This window comes from Mauremys reevesii, linkage group 14 (assembly GCF_016161935.1).
Source record: "Mauremys reevesii isolate NIE-2019 linkage group 14, ASM1616193v1, whole genome shotgun sequence".
Classification (NCBI taxonomy): Eukaryota; Metazoa; Chordata; order Testudines; family Geoemydidae; genus Mauremys; species Mauremys reevesii.
The window spans coordinates 29,306,304-29,328,524 of record NC_052636.1 but is presented as its reverse complement, the minus strand read 5'-3'; the positions used below and the strand labels follow the sequence as shown (position 1 = coordinate 29,328,524).

Below are 22,221 nucleotides of genomic sequence, written 5' to 3'. Positions count from 1 at the left end.
ATGCGGCTGGAATGGGAGAAGGAGCTAAAACTGAGAGAGCTGAAGGATCGTGAGGAACAGAGAGAACATGACCGGAAGGAGAAGGAGAGACAGAGGGAACATGACCGGAAGGAGAACGAGCGACAGCGTCAACATGAGCTGGCCTTGCCGAGGCTGGGGGGCAGCAGGCCCTGGGCTGTGGTGAGTGAGGGGGGGCCCAGGATGGCGCGGAGCTTTGATAAGTCCATCCTGGCCCCGCGTAAGGAGGGGGAGGACATGGATGACTTCCTGGGTGCCTTTGAGACGGCCTGCGAGCTGCACCAGGTAGATCCTGTGGACAGGCTCCGGGTTCTCACCCCCTTACTGGACCCCAAGGCTGTGGCACTGTACGGCCAGCTGGGAGAGGAGGAGAAAGGGGACTACAAACTATTCAAGCAGGCCCTGCTGTGCGAGTTTGGGCTGACTCCTGAGATGTACCGGGAGAGGTTCCGGAGTCAGTATAAAACCCCTGAGGTCTCCTATCTGCAACTAGCCGTCCGCATGGAGGGATACGCCAGCAAGTGGGCAGATGGGACCCAGATGCCGGGGGACGTGATTAAACTGCTGGTGCTGGAGCAGCTGTATGAGTGGTGCCCATCCGACCTGAGGCTGTGGTTAAGGGAGCAAAAGCCAGAGAACCCGCGACATGCAGGGCGGCTGGCCGATGACTTTGTGAAGAGCCGGTCGAGGGGTGGCAGGGAGGAGCCCCAAAGGAACAGGCCCGTCGCGATGCAGAGAGAGAGTCATCCTGGGACCCCCCAAAGGGAATAGGAGAACCCTCCCAAGGGGAACGGCCAGCGCCAGGACAACCGCCCGACTCGAGGGGACCAACGGGACATAAGCTGCTATCACTGTGGCCAGAGGGGCCACATACGGTCCCAGTGTCCCAGGCTCAAGGACAAACTGAGCAGACCAACCCCACACCGGGTCAACTTGGTAGAGACCCAGCCGGATGAGGGGCACCGTTCGCAGGAAAGGGGGGCTGGCCGCGTACCACCTGCAAAGGAGGGTGGGGCCCCAGGTCGGCTCCTCCGAGGGGCTGGATGCTCCCGGCCCTGAGTTTTTGGTTTCCAGGGTGGGCACGGGGCTACCCCTCCGGACAGAGTGCCTGGTTTCCCTGGAAGAAGACGGGAGGGAGGTCACTGGGTACTGGGACAGGGGCGCAGAGGTGACACTGGCCCAGCCCGGGGTGGTGGCCCCAGATCGGATGGTGCCCAACACCTTCCTGACCCTGAGGGTGTGGCGGGACTCCATTCAAGGTGCCCGTGGCAAGGGTACACCTGAAGTGGGGCCAAGGAGGGCCCCAAGGACGTGGGGTACACCTCCATTTGCCCACAGAGGTGCTAATGGGGACCTCGAGGACTGGCCAAGCAACGCCCGGGGTGCCCTGGTCATGATCTGTAGTCAGTCGGCGCAGGGCACTGCGCCCTGACAACGGGGAAGGTACTCTGCCCGAGGCGCAGGATGACCCTGACCTGGTGGGGAGGAACGACCAGGACACGGCTCAGAGAGGCTGCAGCCGCAGACCCAGCCGGAGAGAGAGCAGGTCCCCATCCCTGTCCCAGCTGCTGAGTTCCAGGCCGAGGTGCAGAAAGATCCCTCTTTGCAGAAGCCCAGGGACCGGGCTGACCTCAATGCGGTACAGAACATGAGGAGAGGTTGCAAGGAGAGTTTCCTGTGGGAGGAGGGGTTCCTGTACCGAGAATGGGCCCCCGCCAGGGAAGTGGAGTCATGGGGGATCAGGAGGCAGCTGGTGCTTCCCCAGAAGTTTCGCCACAGGCTCCTGTACCTGGTCCATGACATCCCCCTCGCAGGGCACCAGGGAATCCGGCGCACCAGGCAGAGGCTGCTACAGAACTTTTACTGGCCTGGGGTCTTTACCCATGTCCGACAGTACTGCCGATGCTGTGACCCCTGCCAGCGGGTGGGGAAGGCCCGGGACAAAAGGAAAGCAGCTCTGAGGCCTTTGCCCATCATAGAAGAACCTTTCCAGAAGGTGGCCATAGACATGGTGGGACCTCTCAGCAAGGCGACCCGGTCAGGGAAGAAACACATCCTGGTGGTGGTAGATTTCGCCACTCGCTACCCCGAGGCGGTGGCCTTGTCCTCTACCGAAGCAGACACCGTGGCGGATGCGCTGCAGACCATTTTCAGCCGGGTGGGGTTCCCCAAGGAAGTCTTAACGGACCAGGGTTCCAACTTCATGTCGAACCTGCTCCAGTCCCTGTGGGAGAAATGTGGGGTCCGACCCAGCTGGGCCTCAGTGTATCACCCCCAGACCAACGGGCTGGTGGAGAGGTTCAACGGGACGCTAAAGATGATGCTAAAAACATTTATGCACCAGCACCCACAGGACTGGGACAAGTATTTACCTCACCTGCTGTTTGCATACAGGGAGGTACCCCAGGAATCAACTGGGTTCTCGCCTTTCGAACTGTTGTATGGAAGGCGGGTAAGGGGGCCCCTGGACCTGATGAGAGACGAATGGGAGGGGAAGGCCGCTCCCGATGGAGAGTCGGTGGTGGAGTATGTCCTGGCCTTCCGGGAAAGACTTGCCGAGCTCATGGGCCTGGCCAGGGAGAATCTGGCCCGAGCCCAGAGGAAGCAGAAGGTCTGGTATGACCGTACGGCACGGGCCCGCGCCTTCGCCACCGGGGATCAAGTGATGGTTCTCGTCCCCGTGAGGAAAAACAAACTCCAGCCTGCCTGGGAAGGGCCCTTCAAGGTTGTCAAGCAACTAAATGTAGTAAACTATGTGGTGGAGCTGTCGAGCCGGGCGTACCACCACCGGGTGTACCACGTGAATATGATGAAGCCGTATTATGACAGGGGGAATATAGTGTTGGCCGTGTGTGGACATTGGGAGGAGCCGGGAGATGACCCTTTAGTGGATCTATTTCCAGGGACAAAAGCTGGTTCCCCCCTGGAGGCAATTCCCCTCTCTGATCAGCTGACCCTGGATCAGCATGCTGAGATCACAGGGGTGCTGCATCTATACCGACAGCTGTTTTCCAACCAGCCTGGACGCATTAATTTGACTGTCCACCGGGTGGAGACTGGGTCACACCCTCCTATAAGATGCTCCCCGTTTCGAGTCACTGGGAAAACTGCCCAGGACCTAGAAAGAGAGGTCAGGGACATGTTGGCCTTGGGGGTGATCCAGCCATCCGCCAGCCCCTGGGCCTCCCCAGTGGTGCTGGTCCCCAAGAAGGACGGGTCGATCCGGTTCTGTGTGGACTATCAAAAGCTCAATGCCATCACCGTAGCTGATGCCTACCCCATGCCCAGGCCTGACGAGCTTCTGGACAAGCTAGGAGGCGCTCGGTACCTCACCACCATGGATCTTACAAAGGGCTACTGGCAAGTGCCGCTGGATGCAAATGCCAGGCTGAAATCGGCCTTCATCTCCCCTCTGGGGCTCTAGGAGTTTCTGACCCTGCCCTTCGGCCTCAAGGGAGCGCTGGCCACCTTCCAGCGCCTGGTGGATCAGCTACTGAGGGGGATGGAGAGTTTTGCCGTGGCGTATATTGACGACATCTGCGTCTTCAGCCAGACCTAGGAGGACCACGTGTCCCAGGTTAGACAAGTGCTGGACCGACTCCGGGAGGCTGGGCTAATCGTAAAGGCTGAGAAGTGCAAGGTGGGAATGGCTGAAGTAGCTTACCTGGGCCATCGGGTGGGGAGCGGCTGCCTAAAGCCGGAACCAGCCAATGTGGAGGTGATCAGAGACTGGCCGGCTCCCCAAACCAAAAAGCAGGTCCAGGCCTTTATCAGGATGGCAGGGTACTATCGAAGATTCATGCCCCACTTTAGCACCATAGCCGCCCCCATCACTGAGCTGTGCAAGAAGGGGAAGCCAGACAAGGTAGTCTGGACTGAGCAGTGCCAGCAGGCTCTCCGGGCGCTGAAGGAGGCTCTGCTCGGTGGCCCAGTTCTGGCAAACCCAGACTTTGACAAGCCCTTTATGGTGTTCACCGACGCCTCAGACACGGGACTGGGGGCGGTGTTGATGCAGGAGGATGAAAAGGGGGAGACACCCCATCGTGTACCTGAGCAGGAAGTTGCTACCCCGGGAGCAGAACTACGCGGCCATCGAGAAGGAATGCCTGGCCATGGTGTGGGCCCTTAAGAAACTGGAGCCCTATCTCTTTGGGCGCCACTTCACCGTGTACACCGACCACTCTCCCCTGACCTGGCTGCAGCAGATGAAAGGAGCCAACGCCAAGCTCCTGAGGTGGAGCCTGCTCCTGCAGGACTATGACATGGACGTGGTCCATGTGAAGGGAAGTGCCAACCTGATAGCAGACGCACTGTCCCGGAGAGGGGCCCTGAACTTCCCCGGGTCACTGGGCAGAGTGACCCTGCTCAGTTCAATCTCGAAGGGAGGAGAGATGTGATGCAGTAGGGACTGTCTGTGTGGGGGTGGGGAGAGTTACAGGGAGGATTTTAGGTGAAACTCAGGTATGCAGCTGTAACATGAGCTAGGCACGGGGGAAGGGAGGTCAACACCTTTGCCCGGGAAGCGAGACAAAGCCAGAGAGACGAGTGGAGAGGCTTGGGTCAGTCAGCTAGTGGCTGGGTGGGGGAACTTCAGGGGATCCTATGTTGGAATCCAGACATCCTGAACCCCCAGAAGGGCCAGATTGAGGGGTCCTGGCTCTGAACACGAGCCCTGCTGTATCCTGTGTTTCTGTTGTCCAATAAACCTTCCATTTTACTGGCCGGCTGAGAGTCACTGTGAGTCCCAGGAAGAGGGGGCAGGGCCAGACTCCCCCACACTCCGTGACAGGAGGACACAGGGAAAATGCTCTGCGGTGTCAGAGCGGATAAGGGGGACACGCCGCTGAAGACCCCAGGCCCCCTGAATCCTCTGGGCAGCCCTGAGTGACAATCACTCCCTTGTCTCTGTCGGGTATTCCATTGATGTAGGTTACTCCCCGCCAGTCCTTAATGACCCATTCATATCACCCCATGACAGCTACATGAGAAAACACCTCACGTCTCCTGCTCTTTACAATCATAGCAATACCAATCACAGCAGGAAACTGAGGTGTGTATTGGCATCATACAAGTATCACCAAAAGTCTCACCTCTATCACACACACACACTGCTCACAGCCCCTGGAGAGAAAGCAAAGCACAAGAACTGGGCGTTAGTCCAGCAAACACAGTGGAGGACAAGTTGCAATCCTCACACTCTGGTCAAAAAGGAGAGGCAGGTGGGTCCCTGCCCACAGAGAGGGGCTGGCTACAGGCCTGATACCTGAGGGGCCATTCCGTGAGCAGACCATGGAGGCAGGTCAAAGGCTTCACTACCCCAGAACAGTGACACTGCAAAAGCACATTTTGGGGAATTAGGAAATCTAGTGACTCAGGTGTAATGGGAGGGAGAATTAAACTCCCCCAGTGGGAGGAGAAGGCTGGGGAACTACACACTAACATTCAGGAGCAACAGCCTCTAATTCTTCCGGAAAAGGAGAAGGTCAGAAACAAGAACTGGGCCACGCAGCCTCAGGAGGGACAGGCTCAGAGATCCAAGGAGCCTGGAGGGAAGACAGCTTGTGGCTGCTGCAGATGGGGAGAGGGGGGACAAGACTCTCTCCAAACTCTCACTCCTGTTGACCCCGACCTGATTTTACGATCTATGACCCAGTCTCACGTCTTGTGGGCAATTTCATACTCGCTAGAGGTAACATGTCATGATCAGAGAATTGCTTATTAGCTTGGAACATGCGTGGAGGGGCAAGGAGGTGAACATAGATAAATGGGTTATTAAGGGCAGGTCGACACTACAGCCGGGATCGACGCTCTGAGATCAATCCAGCCGTGGTCGATTTAGTGATACGATTTAGTAAACGTAGCCTAAGCTTGCTACAGTTCAGGGCCTTATATTAAGCTGAGGCTTTGTGAGAGTGGTTATGCTGAAGTCTGGGATTTACCTGAGGTTTGGGTAGGGATTCGGGGTTAAAGGTCTGGGATCCCCCACAGCTCTATATCCCCAAACCTCTCCTCCCTCCCACTGACCCACCCAGCCCACTTCCTGGGTGCCCTTCCCTCCACACTCCCCTCTCCTTCTTCCCATTACTGGCAGCTAGCACCACCTCCCGGCACCTTGGGAGCTTCTTCTGTTCCCTCCTCGTCTCTCATTACCTCCTCCCTCCCTGCTGCCTGCTAGTGTATGGGAGATAAGGAAAAAAAGGGGGACAAAGAAACTTGTCAAAACTTGGGTGATGAATAAAGGTATTACTGCTCAGGTTCTTTAGAGACCCCACAGCTTCTAATAACCCAGGGGACAGGACTCCTTACCCAGCGAGGTCACCGTCTCATAGTTCTCCTGCATGACATCCCTGTAGAGGGCTCTCTGAGCGGGGTCCAGCAGAGCCCACTCTTCCCTGGTGAAATACACAGCCACCTCCTCGAAGGTCACCGGCCCCTGAAAGAGAAAGAGTCCAACACTCAGTATCTGCTGCCCCACTCACAGTCCCACTACTCACGGAACAGCAGCACCAGGTAAATGGAAGCTCCGGGAGGCACATGTTAACAGAGTCCCACCTCACCTTGCCTAGAACAGCCAGGAGGCATCAGAGGGCGGAAAGAGAGAACCTCTGTGTCTCCCAGCTGACAGATGGAGGCAGGGTCTTCACATTTATCACATACCTACTAGCCAAGGCTTGATATAGGAGATGGGGCTGTCTCTGGACCCTGCTGATGGCTCCCTGGTAGGAATCCCAACACTCTCCAAATAAAATATATGGAAGAAAAGGGAAGTCAATAGTAAAGAATCTAAGTTAGAAGGTCAGAATTGTAGAAAGTTGGCAAGGGAAGCTATCAGAAATCAATGATCAAACAATGAAAATAAGAAGGAAGTTTTTAAAAGTACAAAATTAATCCTAACAATGGTAGTGGTACATTACTAGATGGAAATGGCAGAATCATCAACAATCATGCAGAAGAGGTAAAAGTGTTCAATAAATATTTCTCTCCTGGATTTGGAGAAAAACAGATGATGTAACTCATATCATAAGATGTTCACGCTGACAGTCTTTCCATTCCAAAAGTAACTCATGAGGATGTTAAACAGCCGCTATTCAAGTTAGATGTGTTTAAATCAGTGGGTCCAGATAACTAGAGTTCTGAAAGACCTGCTGGAGGAGCGTGGTGGACTGTTAATGTTGATTTTAATTAGGACTTGGAACACTTGGGAAATTCCAGAAGACTGGAATAAAGCTAATGATGTGCCAATATTTAAAAAGTATAAAAGAGATGACGCAGCTAATGACAAGTGTGTCAGTCTGAAATCGATACTGGGCAAGAGAATGGAGCAGCCGATACTGGATTTCATTAATAAAGAAAGGAGGGTAATATAATTAGTATCCATTAAAAAGGTTTAGACACAATAGATCCTATCAAACTAACTGTATATCCTTATTGGATGAGATCAAAAGTTTGGTTGCAGCTAATAGTACTGATGTAATATACGTAGGCATATGAGTTGCTTCAGCACAATATTTTGACTAGAATGTACAAAATACACACGGCATACATTAAATAGATTAAAAACTGGGATTTTAAATAGGGAACCATGGTTGAGTGGATTTCTTTCTGTGGGTTCCCGCAAGGATTGGATCTTGGCCTCTGTGCTATTTAACATTCTTATCAATGACCTGGAAGAGAATATAAAATCATCACCCGATAACGTTTGCAGTTACTTACAAAGATCGGGGATGCGGGGTAACTAATGAAATGTCAGTAGGTTCAGGTTTCAGTACGTGGGAGTCTGGGAGGTTTTCCCAGCCCTGGCTAAAGGGTTATTCCTGTTCCACAAAGAGGGGAAGTTTCATTCCCTACACTTGTGCCTTGACATTAGGACCTATCTGACACTACAGCCCATATTCCAAAGCATAGTGGCAGGATTATAAGTATGATTAGGACATGAGGCATTTTGTACAAGATGAGTCATGTGCAGTGTCACTGGAAAAGTTATGATTTGCTGAATATGATTATCCTACCTGTGTGTGCATGGATCATGTTTGTATCTGAAGTTATGGATATTGACTCTGTACCTGTCTTTCAAATGTGCTTACTCTGGGTAACAGCCACAACGCAGGCCTTTCAGGTACAACAATGAAGAAGCCAGACAGTGTTCATGGCTCAGCAACAAAGACAATGGACTGCAGGAAGAGCTTAGCCTTCCTGTGAATGCTTCAGCCAGCCTGAGTTATGGTTACTTTATGACTGCCAGCAGGCCATGCTAGGAGCATGTGACCAGACCACATGACAATGAACTTCATTTTAGGTACCTGTATCTTTCCACAAACTGGACTGGGAACTGAGTTTTAGAACAAAATGCGGGGTCCTGCCATATGGAAAAGCTACATAAGGTGGGGTGTGACGTCATCTCTTGGCCTCATTCCCGCACAAGAGAACTCCTGGAAACACCTGAGAAACAAAGACTGAACTGGGGAAGTTCTGGTCCCAGAGAGTAAAGGGATTTCTAGCTTGTGTATGGAAACAGTGAACTGCTTGTACCATCAGTCAGGGTGAGAAATTGCTAATTCAAATTCTATCCATCTAGTATGTTAGGCTTGGTTTGAGTTTCTGGTTATTTGCTAAGTAATCTGCTTTGATTTGTTTGCTAACAATTATCGATGGGACATTTGCTGTCTTCTTCTCTCACTCCATGAGTGGCTGATGTAAAGCACTCAGGTAGCATAGTTGGCTTCATGACGCCACCTGCTGTCGTGTTGGGTGATAACAGGGCCTGGAGAGGATGGCTGAATCTCCAGCAAAGCAGTGAGAGAAGGGCCAGCCCAGCTTGAGGGTTAGAGGGCACAGTGGTTCCCAGAAGCCCCCCAGACTGCACCCCGGGGTGACAACCCATCACACCCTAGAGTACACAAGTCTCAGCAGATTTGTCACATCCTGTCCCCTCCCTTTCTCCGCCCAAGATATTTCCTGCCTCCCACCACCTCTAGCAGCTGCCACCAGTGGTGAGCTCCAGCCGGGTCGCAGGAACCGGTTGTTAAATTTAGAGCCTTTTAGAACTGATTGTTCCAGGACAACTTGGTTGCAGTTCTAAAAAGCTTTAAATTTAACAAAGGCTCGGCAGCTGTCCACCCGCCCCGGCCCCAGCTCACCTCCTCTCCTCTGAACGCTCCGCCCTCCTTTCTCCTCCCCTCCCCTGCTTCCCATAAATCAAATGTTTGTGGGCAGCCTGAAACAAGCAGCAGGCAGGTAAGCCAGGCCAGGGGCGGACCGGCACGCAGCCAGTCCGGCTCCACCTGAGCGGCTCCCCTGGCCCGGCCGAGCGCCCCAGCCGGGTCCTGGCCAGCACCCCTGGCTCAGGCTGGTCCCGGCCAGCGGCTCGATCCAGCCCAGCACAGGATCTGCAGCACCGGTCCCGGCTGGCTGGCTCCAGCACAGAACGGGAGTCGGGTCCTGTGGTGCCAGTCGCGGTCCAGGCAGAGCTGGCAGCGGTCCCGGCCGAGCGGCTCCAGCCCGGATCGGGAGAGTCGGATCCTGTGGCGCCAGTTGTGGTCCTGGCCCCAGGCAGTGTGGTAAGGGGGTAGGGAACACGGAGGGGGTGTTCGGTGGGTTGTGGGGCTGGATAGGGGTGGTCAGAGGGCTGGGTACAAGGGGTTGAATGGGGGCAAGGGTCCTGGGGGCAGTCAGGAAGGAGCAGGGTTGGATGAAGTGCTGAAAGGGGCAGCCAGGGACAGAGAGAAGGGGTGGTTGGATGGGGCAGAGGGTCCAGGGGGGCATCAAGACTGAGAGGGGGGGTTTGTTGGGGCGGCAGGGGGCAGTCAGGGGAGCGGGACGGGGGGGATGGGTCAGGGGTCCCGGGGGGGGTGGGACGGAGCAGGGGGTGTTGGCTGGGGCATGACCCTGGGGGGGGCATGACCCTCTCGTGAGGTGAGGAGGGAACCTGTTGTTAATATTTTGGCAGCTCATCACTGGCTCCCACCCTCCTGTACATTTACTGATTCTCTCCCTCCAAGCAGAACCCACCACCAGCTCCCTGAGAATCCCTTACCTGAGCCAGCTCCATATCAGACCTTTCCTTCCCCCTGGGAGGATGGGATGATTTGGGGCAAAACGTGACTAATCTGCAGCCTGCCAGGCGAGAAGGGGCAATGTGAGAGAATTCCAGACAGGGTTTCTGTCCTTTCCACATGTCGATTCCCCCAGCATTGTTCCCTGCTAATGGACACTCTAGGTTCTGCCACTGTGAAGCACAGAGTGACCGTGATCCCAGTACAGGCCTAGCCCTCCTACCAGGGTGTGACCACTCTGACACATGGTGAAACCCTCCCAGCAGCAGAGTCTCTCTCTACACTTATCAAGTTTGCGGCGATACCAAGGCGGGATGGGTAGCAAGTATTTTGGTGGATAGAACTGTAATTAAAAATGATCTGGACAATCTGGAGAAATTGTCTTAAGTAAATAGCAAGAAATTCAGTAAGGACAAATGCATAGTACATCGCTTAGGAAGGATCAATCAGTTGCACACATACAAAATGGGAAATAACTGCCTAGGAAGGAGCGCTGTGGAAAGGGATCTGGGGTCCTAGTGGATGACAAGCTAAATAGGAGTCAACAGTGTTGTAAAAAGCAAGTATCATTTTGGGATGTATTAGCAGCAGTATTGTAAGCAAGACACGAGAAGAAATTCTTCTGCGCTACTCCGCACTGATTAGGTCTCAACTGGAGTAGTGTGTCCAGTTCTGGGGGCCACTTTTCAAGAAAGATGTGGACAAATTAGAGAAAGTCCAGAGAAGAGCAACAAAAATGACTAAAGATCTAGAAAACATGACCTATGAGGAAGATTGAAAAACTGGGAAGACTCAGAGGGGACACGATCACAGTTTTCAAGTACATAAAAGGTTGTTACAAAGATGCGGGAGAAAATTGTTCTTCTTAACCTCTGAGGATAGGACAAGAAGCAATGGGCTTAAATTACAGCAAGGGCGGTTTAGGATGGAGATTAGGAAAAAAACCTCCCTGTCAGGGTGGTTAAGCACTGGAATAAATTGCCCAGGGAGCTTGTGGAATCTCCATCACTGGGGATATTTAAGAGCAGGCTGGACAAACACCTGTCAGGGATTGTCTAGATAATACTGAGTCCTGCTTTGAGTGCAGGGGACTGGCCTAGATGACCTCCCAAAGTCCCTTCCAGTTCTATGATTCTAAGAACCAAAGGCCAGAGAAGAGCAGAATCAAAGGAGTCACTCTGGGGATTCTCCCTGTCACTGTCCCCAAGGCAGCTCTCTCAGGTTAACTAAGTTGTTTGATGCTCCAGCCTTTATCCAGTCTCTGGCAGTGCCCCTTTCATGGGCTGGGCCTAGTTTTAGCCTTTGGGAAGCGTGACCCCGGGGGCTCTGAGACTGGGCCTTCTTGCCTCAGCACATCTTGTTCCTTTCTGTGGCTCCCCAGTGAGTCCCAATGAGTAGATACTCCTGATAGAGACTGTGAACACAAGAACATAAGAGCTGCCCACTGCATCAGACCAATGGTCCATCTAGCTCAGTGGCCAATGCCAGATGCTTCAGAGGGAACTAACAGAACAGGGAACCATCAAGTGATCCACCCCATCACCCATTCCCAGCTTCTGGCAAACAGAGGCTAAAGACACCATCCTGCCCAGCCTGCTCGTGACACTGCCAGATGAGGTGTTAGCTCTTGCAAAGCCCCCATGTCTTCATTGAACAGGGACAAACGCATCGCTGGAATCAGTCTGACTCACCCAAGCAGTATTAGGTATTAGGATTATAAGAATGCGCTTACACTTTATTGAATGCTTGTGAGTTGCTGCCTGGGTTAATATCTGACTAGTTGCATTGTGGCTCTGTAAATCACCAGACAGGAGAGAGACTTTACCTAGGTGAAGTGCTGACTGGCAACCAAATGCATTACACCCTGCCTGGCAGGAAAGGTTCATCAACACCAGATAGACTATTATGGGACGTGAAAGACGACAAGACTGTTGTTGTGCTCTTCACTTCCCATTAGCTGACTTTGCAGCTCAGAGCACATGGCAGGAAGGGGATAAAAAACCCCATACAGAAGGAACTGATTATCTGTATGCTGCTTGGACTCGGGGGGGGGGGGCGCGGGGGGAGTTTCTAGGCATAAGCACGAGATCCCCAGCTGATTAGCCTGGGTTGGTCCTAAAGAACATGCAGAGCTTGCTTGTTATAGAAGCTTCTATTACCTTTTGAAATTTAAGACTGTAACTCGTCTGCATCTATAGGATTACCTGCTTTAACTTCGTAAACAACTCTCCTTTCCTTTTAAATAATTCTTAATACAGGTTATGACAGGACTGGCTACAACTGTTGTCTTTGTTGCGAGATCTAAGATTCAATTGACCTCAGTAAGTGACTGGCCCTTTGGCATGAGGTCAGGCTTGACAAAGCCCTGGCTGGGATGATTTAGTTGGGGATTGGTCCTGCTTTGAGCAGGGAGTTGGACTAGACACCTCCTGAGGTTCCTTCCAGCCCTGAGATTCTATGATTCTATGACTGGCAGTAACCTGAACATTGCTGTGATTCGTGGGGTAAGACAGTGGTTCTCAACCAGGGGTCCTGGGCCCCCTGGGGGCCTCTAGCAGGTTTCAGGGCAGGGGCCAAGCAAGGGCAGCATTAGACTCGCTGAGGCCCAGGGCAGAAAGCTCCAGTCCCAGCGCATGGGGCTGAAGTCCAGGGCCCTGAGCCCCACCACCCGGGCTGAAGCCAAAGCCTGAGCAATGTAGCTGTGGGGCCCCTGTGGCACAGTGCCCCGAGAGAGGAAGAAAGTGCCCTGAGGACGCAGCCAGAGGGTTGAGCCCTGACACACGACTGGCTCAGAGGGTCTCTGCAGTCAGGAAGGGCTCGCAGCGAGGGAAGCCTGGCAACTGATGGCTGGAGGGGTGAAGAGGTTTGGGGTACAGTGGGAAGAAGGTCTGGGACTGGATAACCTGGGGCTGGGCACTCGCCATAGGGACACTTGCTCCTCCTGTGCCCTTTCCACACCCTCTTGCCAGTCGAGAATGACCACCCTGTCCCCACCCCCAGCGGCAGCCGTGTCTCAGGACTCTCCCCAGTTGCACCCACTAACTCTCCTCCCATTTGAGGTATAGCTCGGGGCAACAAATTCCCACCAAGATGAACCAAGCTGGCTGCTGCCTGTTCTGGTGCCACAGGGGCCTCTGGTGGGTGAAACGCAGAACTGTAGCACTGCTCAGGCAGAACGTATCTTCTTCAAGCCAAAAAAAGAAATTATGCGCTGGACGTGAATTCTGTGCGTACGCAGCGGTGCAGAATTCCCACCTGAGTAACTCACACCTGGCACAAACACAACCTGCTCACTCCCATCTCTTCTCCCTATGTGTCGAGTACCAGAGCTGCTGCTGTCATTAATGCACACAGGCTTTCACTCCCGTTAGCGCTGGCAAGACCCAATCCAGTGATAGGACTGAACCCTTATTTTCCTATCACATGGGACAGTCTCAGCTGAGGGGGAGGTGAGATGGGGAGGGGGTACAAAGGGGAAAGTTGTTGTACCCATGTTGGTCCCAGGATAGCAAAGAGGTATATTTAATTGGTTCTAAAACAATTACCTCCCCCACCTTGTCTGTCCAAGAGATCTGAAAGTGGCAGGAGGAGACAAACAGGAAGACAGAGCTCAGGACTCTAAACCAAACATTTCAAACCCTGGAAGAAACTACATTTCCCTTCTGCCCCTGGGTATGTTTGTATCCTCTATGAGGGACCACCCCATTCCCCTCACAGCAGCAACGGGAGACTGCAGCCAGCCCCAGATGGTCTTTCCCAATCCTGGGATGTTTGTTGTGACAAAGTTTGTGTGTGGTGGGTGCACGGGCTGGGGACAGCCGGACTGATGTGCAGATTGGGAAGTCAGCGCAACTCTAGCACAGCTTGGGGGCTGTGGGCAGGGGGAGCAGTTCTGGAGCTGGGCCTCTGTCCTCTCTAGCTCGCATGGCAGATGGCTCTGGCAGCATCAAGTGGGTCCATCACTGCAGGGGAAGGTGGAGTAGTGTCTGAGATCAGGGTGAGAATTGGAGGGGGGGTCTATGCCCAAGAATGGGGGATGGAATTCACCTCACCACCCCTCTGCAGAGCTCAGCAACTAGGGCTTTATCCAGTGAAGTGAAATTCACTCTGGGTGACTTTGAGTCAGCCACTGAAAGATCCTTGTGCCTTCGGTTCCACACTGGCCACAGGAGTTGACTAGTTCTCCCTCCCCAGACTGCTGGGGGCAGCCAGTGATAATTAGTGATTTATGGGAATTAGAAGATGAAAATTCACTAAGAACAATGATATTTGTGTGTTTATTATTAAATCCCCAGACACCCACCAAACCCTGTGCTCCTTCCGATGAGCTATAAATATCTAAGGGACTCGGCTACTGATCCTGCAGTCAGTTCCTGCCCTTCCCCACTTTCTAAAACAGCACTTTTAAGAACAGGTCAGGGAAACATGTAAATACTTTGAACCAAATTCCAGAAGCTGCTGAGCATGGAGAAGTTAAAATGAAACCAAGGTTCCGTCTCTCCAAGTACCTGGCCCCTAGTGCAAAATAACAGACACTCCCCAGGAATCTGAAATGGCCACTTCATAGCTGATAAAATGTTATTGATCTGTTCACTTCTGGGAATTACCACTAAGAGAAACAACCCAGTGACGGTGATATCCTGAGGAAAAGATCTCATGTGTCTTTAGATCATACCGATTTGTAACCTGGAACTTTATACACTAAAATGCCTAATTCGTAGCCCTACGGCAATTGCCTGGTGTCACTACAGGGCAGAATTAAGGTTGGTGCCTTAGTTGTGAATTTCCATCCCCTAGCATATTGCAATTGCTGGTAAGTAGGTTTGACAAAATTCATTGCATCTATTTCTTTCTTTTAATTTCAATAGATAGCAATATTTATTTTTAAGCCCTTTTTTCAATGTTTACAATTTCAATGTTCAGAGCTGTGGGAAGTTATGGGGGTCGTCAGACAACAATTATTTAATAACAGTAACTGTTGAGATTTCAAAAGCCAAATCATATAACTGTTCAAAGAGAAATTGTCAATCTCATACCCAAAATATACAGTGTAAATAGCCTTAAATCAAACTCCACTTTCTCCAGAAGCATTTCTGTATATTACCTATATAAATATTTTTCATGTGTGTGTGAGTACAGTGAAATTAACATTTGCTGCAATTTATTCATAAAAATCCAATCCTTTCAAGCATAATTTTAAGTAATGAAGTACTTGAATTCTTTCACTTCCTAGACTGCAATGTTTCACTTCAGGAGAATTACACCCTCCCTGTGATGTATTTTACTCTCAGTACCGTAACCCCCTCGTGATGTAGCTCCTGTCTGGGAGTTCTGCTGAAGCCAGTGGCATTATGATCAGGTGACACACTGAGATGAGCAGACACGTATGGGGGAGGGTGGAGGATGAGGTAACATGGAGGCTACCAGTAAGAGCAAACGCTCTCTCAGCCTCTCCTCTCTCCCACCTCCCAGAGTCAGTAATTCTGAATCGTTCCCTGAAATCTAAATAGCCCCAGTATGAGAGAGAGTGATTAACGCAGGTACCTTAGGGGCTGCAGCGCCAACCCCCTGCCTGTATGAGGAGGGTGAAGAATTGCAGTAGAAATGGGTTAGGCTGGGAGAGGGCACAGCTGATGTGGGACTGGGAGCTGAGTTGACCAAGAGGCCAGAACTCATGGGGGAGTTGGGAGAACAAGTCAACAGGACGGGCTAGAGGCACTTCAGTATATTTTCCCCATTAACCATTCTGCCATGTATTTAATTTAGAAACTTTTCATTCACATCTAAACACCTTGGAGCTAAGCTGGGTTGATGCATTTCTACTTACAGTGGTACAGTTGTAATTAGGTGCTTAATCAGATGCTCATGCAGCACAAAGCAGGCAATAATGGGTGTGCTTCCATTCATTAACCTGACTGTGTGCTGTGCATCGCTTTGAAAAAAAGATGCTGTGAGGGAGTGTCAAAATTTTAGGCAGTAAGAAATGGTAAGTAGGTGTCAGTTCATTTCTCATGCGTTTCTCTCCTAATTTTAATGTCAGTTTTGAATCAGCATTAATACCATGTTGTTTTAACAGCAGTAGGGTCCATTTGTATAATTGTTTGCAAGATTTCATTGGATATTGTGACCCAGCCGTCTTCACCTTTTATTTTCAGATTCCTAAATACACCCCAGCGCACCTCTCCTGACAGACTGCAGGCCCTGGCCGGTGACATGCTCCTTAGAGAGCAAACACCTAACGAGCCCTTTCGCCCTCAAATGCGCATTTGGCTCTTTGACGTTGCTTTATCCGCCCCACCAGAAAATGCTGTAGGGAACCCGGTCATTACAGCCGACCGCACTAGGTACCGTTCTACCAGCTCTGGGCCAACATTCAAATGGTTCTGTTTGTTTATCTTTCATTCAGCTTTGCAATTCTTAGATCCCATTTAAAAACTGGAAGTGAAATAACTGAAGCAAGTTACGAAGAGAGCGACATTGGGCATAGGTGGGGGTAAAACAATAAATGGAAAGAACTGACTATGCAAAAAGGAACATCGCAAACTATCAGAGCCCAGACCCCCGCCCAACTGAACCCACCCCAGCCAGGCATATCAAGCTGGGTCCCTGAAAAATCGCCCAGCCCGTCTGGCAGTGAACGCTGCGTGTTCCAGGCAGAGCTACGGTGTGTGCGTCTGCTCTGCTGACGTGCTGCTTTGGTACGGAACGAGCCACGGCCACAGGAGCAGAGACATGGACTCTACAAAACACAATCCCATATCCACCTCCAATGCCGCATCCCCCCCACCTCCCCACTGTCTGCCATCCCCTCCCCCACCTCCACATGGCCATTCTCAGCCTACTGCTAACACTTCCTCTCAGCCTTCAGCACTATAAATAAATAAAACATGGTGTTACAAAAGGTAGATTGTGCAGAGAAACCTGATCTGGACGTCAGTAAGGCTTTTGATACAGTTCCACATGGGAAACTATTTGTTAAATTGGAGACTATGGGGATTAATATGAGAACCGAAAAGTCAATAAAGAATTGGTTAAAGGGGAGTCTACAAGGGGGTCATATTGAAGGGTGAGTTGTCAGGCTGGTGGGAGTTACTAGTGCAGTTCCTCGGATCAGTCTTGGGACCAATCTTACTCAACACTTTTATTAGTGATCTTGGCACAAGAAGTGGGAGTGGGACACAGAGCAGGGAGGGATTGCCAATACGGAGGAGGACAGGAAAATCATACAAGAAAAGCTGCATGTCCTTGAAAGCTGGAGTAATTGAAATGGGATGAAAATCAATAGTGAACAAATTCGACTTGTTAGTCCCAAGTGCAAAATTTTGCAATAAGCTGGGGGTTTGTCAATTGGAAGTGACAGAGGAGGAGACTGGTTGATCACAGGATAATTATGAGCTGCCAATGTGATGCAGCCGTGAAATGGGTTAATGCAGTCCTAGGATACATCAGGTGAGGGATTTCCAGCAGACACATAGAATCATAGATTATTAGGGTTGGAAGGGACCTCAGTAGATCATCTAGTCCAACCCCTGCTCAAAGCAGGATCAATCCCGACAGATTTTTGCCTAGATCTCTAAATGGCCCCTCAAGGATTGAACTCACAACCCTGGGTTTAGCAGGCCAGTGCTAAAACCACTGAGCTATACATGAAAGGGTCAGTACTGTTATACAAGGCACCGATGAGACCTCATCTGACATACACCTCTACCTTCTGCCCTTAAAGTCTGTGAGTCTATAAGCTGTGCTTTGTGTTGCACAGACACTGATGGAGATCAGGGCCCCATCGTGCAGCACATGGCAGAGAACCTGACTGAGATCAGCAGCCCCATTCTGCTGGGCACGGCACAGACAGAGAGGGACAGTCCTTGCCCCAAAGAGATCACAATCCAAGTAAACAATGGGGAGGAGGAAAACAGAGAGGGGCTGTGACTTCCCCAAGGTCACCAAGCAGGTCAGGGACAGAGCCAGGAACAAATCCCGGTAACGCCAGAGCCACATCACCCGCAGCTTGGGAAGGTCCTCAGACCCCATTGTATTAGGCTGCAGAAAGAGGTGGTTTGCCCATGGATGCACAGGCTGTCTCGGCAGGGCAGCTCAGCTGTGGTCCCTGCACACAGCTGGGTGTGTGGGTCATGGGTCAGGAGAAGTCAGTGTCCAGCCCTGTGGGGCCGTGCTCCTGGCTCATACCTCCAACACTCACTGCTGCCCCTCCCTTACCAGCTGCACTGTTCAGCCAGCCCCAGGCCTCTGTGAGGTCACTGCCCCCCCTCCCCTATCCCCTGCAAGCCTTCAAATAGGGACATAGTGCACCAGAGCCAGAGTGCACTAGTGTAAATTCTGTCTGTACTAAGGGTTTGCACCAGTGCCTAAAACACCAGGGTGGCAGAGATCTTCAGTGCCCAAAACAGCAGTACGGTGGCACTAGAACTGGGACCTAGTTCTAGCTCCATCACGGACAGTCTGGGTGACCTTGGATACGTCAATGTTTCTCCTTCCAAATTCAGTCTCTTTATCCAGCTGTCACTCACTGGAGTGGTCTCTCTCTCCAGAGCTGCTCACCACTACAGTCTGTGTGGGTGTCCCCAGAGCTAAGGCAGGTCAGCTCGGGAATAGTCTTACAAGGGGGGTGGGGAGTCTCTGTCCCTGGAAGATTTTAAGAACAGGTAGGACAAAGCTCTGTCAGAGACAATCTACATACACTTGTCCTGCCTCGGCAGAAGGAGCTGGACATGACAACATCTTGAGGTCCTGTCCAGCTCTACATTGCTATGATGTTATGCAATATAGATACGTATAAAACAACATGATGAAACCAAATGAAAACATGGTGTCAGGCAATTCAAAAAACAAAAAAAAAAACTACACTGCACAGCATAAAATGACACAATACTAAGGAGAAGAAAGCAACACAATGCAAACTAACACACCTTAGAACAAAAGTACACAATGCAAAAGAGCTCAACTCAAACCAACATAACACAGACACCAAACCAGCTGAGGCAAAATAACGCATCATAAAACTATGCAACACAGCATGGTGCATCATAGTTCCAAAAGGCAACAGGCAAAACAGCTCAGCGTAGAACAGGACACAGCACAAAAGAGAATTCTTTCAGTGTAGACCTGGAAGGGATCTTGAGAGGGCGTCTACTCCAGCCCCCTGTGCTGAGGCAGGACCAAGTATCCCTAGACATTCCCAGACTGGTGTATCTCTAACTTGGTCTTAAAAACCTCCAGTGAAGGAAATTCCACAGTCTCCTATGGAAGCCAATTGAAGGCAAACACAGGCCAAACAATGCTGCACACACACACGCTGGGCTTGGGTTTAAGGGGAGAGGCAAGAATTCAAACAATCTAGGTTCTGCCCCAAATTCTCCATGCAAACTTGAGCAAATTACTTCAGCTCTCTGAGCTTCAGTTTCCCCATCTGTAAAATGGAGTCGCCTCCCACCATTGGCCTATTTAGCCTTTGAGCTTTTTGTGGCAAGGCCTCTCTGTCCCTGTGGGCATGTCGACACTGCAGTCAGACACCGGCGGCTGGCCCGTGCCCGCTGACTTGGGCTCACACGGCTCAGGCTGTGGGGCTGTTTAATTGTGGTGTCCATGTTCCGGCTGGGGCTGCAGCCCAAGGTCTGGCAACCTCCCACCTCGCAGGGTCCTACAGCCTAGCCCCAGCCCGAGCCCAGACACCTACACTGCAATTAAACAGCCCCTTCGCCTGAGCCCCCTGAGCCTGAGTCACCTGGCATGGGCCAGCTGGGGGTTTTAGTGGCAGGGTAGAGATACCCTTGGTGTCTTTGCAGCACCAGTCACAATGGGGACCCTGATCTCGGTTGTCTGTGCAGAGCCCTGCATAACAGGGGCCTGACCTCAGTCGGTGACTCTGCAACTCCCAGCATTACAGGATCCCTAATTTTGTTTAGGGCCCCTGCAGCAACTGGTAAAATGTGGGGGCAGGATCTCTGTCAGGGTCTGTGCAGTGCACAATACAGTGGTGGGGTGTGATCTGGGTTGGGGTCAGTGCAATGCCAGACTCAACGGGGACACAGATCTCAGTCGAGGTCTCTGATGTGCCCAGCACAATGGATGCAGCAGTTTAGGTCACAGTCGTGCACCGCCTGGCTTAAAGGGGGCCGTGATCTCGCTCTAGGCCTCAGTTTTACCTGGCACAACAGTGGGGTCTGATCTCACCTGGGGTCTCTGCAGCAGCTGTCAGAACAGGGCCACGCTCAGTACGATAAGAGTCCTGATCTCAGTCACATACCTGGAGAGAAAAGTGGGAAGATTTTTGAGAATTTGATATCAGTATTTCAGAACTGAGGAGAAAATGGGGCACACACAATATATTTGCTAATGTGAGACAGAAGCACCAACATCTGGAAGATTTTACATCAGCATTTAACAGTTCAAGAGAACGGAGGGGAAATTGGAGGGGATTATACAGGGATATTCAATCAACAACAGAATGAGATGGATTCTTCTTGCCTCACACTCACAGGGCCAGCAGGTGCTGGGGAGTAGCTGGGACTGGGAAACCTGGGGCTGGGTCATCTCCATGGGGACACTTGCTCCTCCCTCCCCTTCCTGGCCCTTCCCAGGCCCCTGCCAGCAGAGAGTGGCCCCCAGCCCAGCCCAGAGGTGTCCCTGTCTCAGGGCCCCCAGCCTCTGCCCATTCACCTCTGCCCAGCTCAGGAATCCTCGGGGAACCATTTCCCACCCGCACAAGGACAAATCCTGCAGGTGCAAATGGAAACCCCAAACCAGAGACCTGAACTGGCCACTGGCGAAGGGAGAGAAAATGGGGCACAATCGGGGACAGGGAACTTCTCAGGGGTTGGGGAGGGGGTCACCCTGGGCGCTGCTCGTGGCTCTCTAGGGAGAAAGGGGGCAGTACGGGGAGGAGGGGGTCCCCACGGGAGGGGCAGCGGTAAATCCGAGGGGATCTCAGCCCCGCCTTTCTTTCCCCGCTCCTCGGGGTCACCTGCCCCCGGCCATGTCTGGGCTGCACCGACATTTCCCGCCCGCCCTCCCCCTCAGCCCCACGCAGGGACCCCAGTGGGGCCGGGCCCTCCCGGCACCCCGCGGGGCCCCAGGGCAGAGCCTGGCCGGGCCCGGGGCGCTGGGCTCCTGCGGGGCAGCAGCTCGAGCCCCCGCGGGCGCTGCCCCAGGAGCAGATCCCGGCGCTGCGAGATGCCGGGTCCCCGGACACTGGGGCAGAGTCACCGCCCCGCCCCGCCCCGCCCCCGGGGCTCGCTCCGGGACCTGGAGGCTGCAGCTCCGCAGCGGGGCGGGCGGAGCCCAGGCCGGGCACGGGGGGGTTAATGAAGGGCTCTCCCGCCGCGATCTGCGCATGCCCAGAGCCCCACCGGCACCAACCCTTCTCCGGCCCGGGAGGCTCCAACGGCCCCGCGCGAGCCAGGCAGAGCCGCAGCGGCTCGCGCGCGTTTGCAGATCGGTTTGGTCTCTCCATCAACGTCACTTCCGGTCAGGAACTACATCTCCCAGCCTGCCCCGGGATCGCGTCCGCCCTCTCCGCAGCCCAGGAAGGGAGGGTTCAGCAGCTGTTACTGCGCATGCTCCGTGCGAGCCGCTGGGGCGGGAGAACAAAGCTGCTGCTGCCGCCTCTGCGTGAGCCGGGCCAGGCTGAGCCGCTGCTGCTCCCCGGGGGCACGTGACTCTGCCCCGGGAACCCGGGAGAAGCCTCGAGCCGCCTCGGCCCCAGCGGAGCCGCAGCAGGATGGGGCCCGGCGGGGGTCTGGGGTGTCGGGCGGGGCGGTGCATTAAATTGCTCTCAATAGCGCTGTGCTACTCCCGGGCACTGCACATGCTCAGTAGCAGCTGCTGAAGCCGCTGCCCTTCCCCGCCCGAATCAGCCGGAACGTTCCGCTGGGCGCTGGCGGCAGGGCTGGGACAGGGCAAGGGAGCAACAGGGGCAGGGGCTGAGCAGGGAATTGATGAGGAGTCAGGCAGGTGGGGGCGGGGCTGGGGGTAAAGGGAAGATCCGGGCAGGCAGGGGCACTGGAGTTGAGCTGGGGGCGCAGGGGAAGGTCATTGGGGCGGGAAATATGAATTGGTTTGTGCAGCCAGGAAATTCCCGTGTGGGGGGGAGGTGAGTTCACTGAATCCTGCCCTGTTTGTGCCCCGTCCTCCC

The 22,221-nt window shown here is 52.9% G+C and overlaps 1 protein-coding gene across 1 annotated transcript in view; it reads left to right on the top strand.

The window, feature by feature from the left end:
- LOC120381576 (gastrula zinc finger protein XlCGF49.1-like) overlaps positions 1 to 22,221 on the top strand; it is a 75,692-nt gene continuing 53,471 nt past the window's right edge. The window contains exon 1 of the mRNA XM_039499740.1: positions 1 to 152. Coding sequence (XP_039355674.1) covers positions 1 to 152 — 152 coding nt within the window. The remainder of the gene's footprint in view (positions 153 to 22,221) is intronic.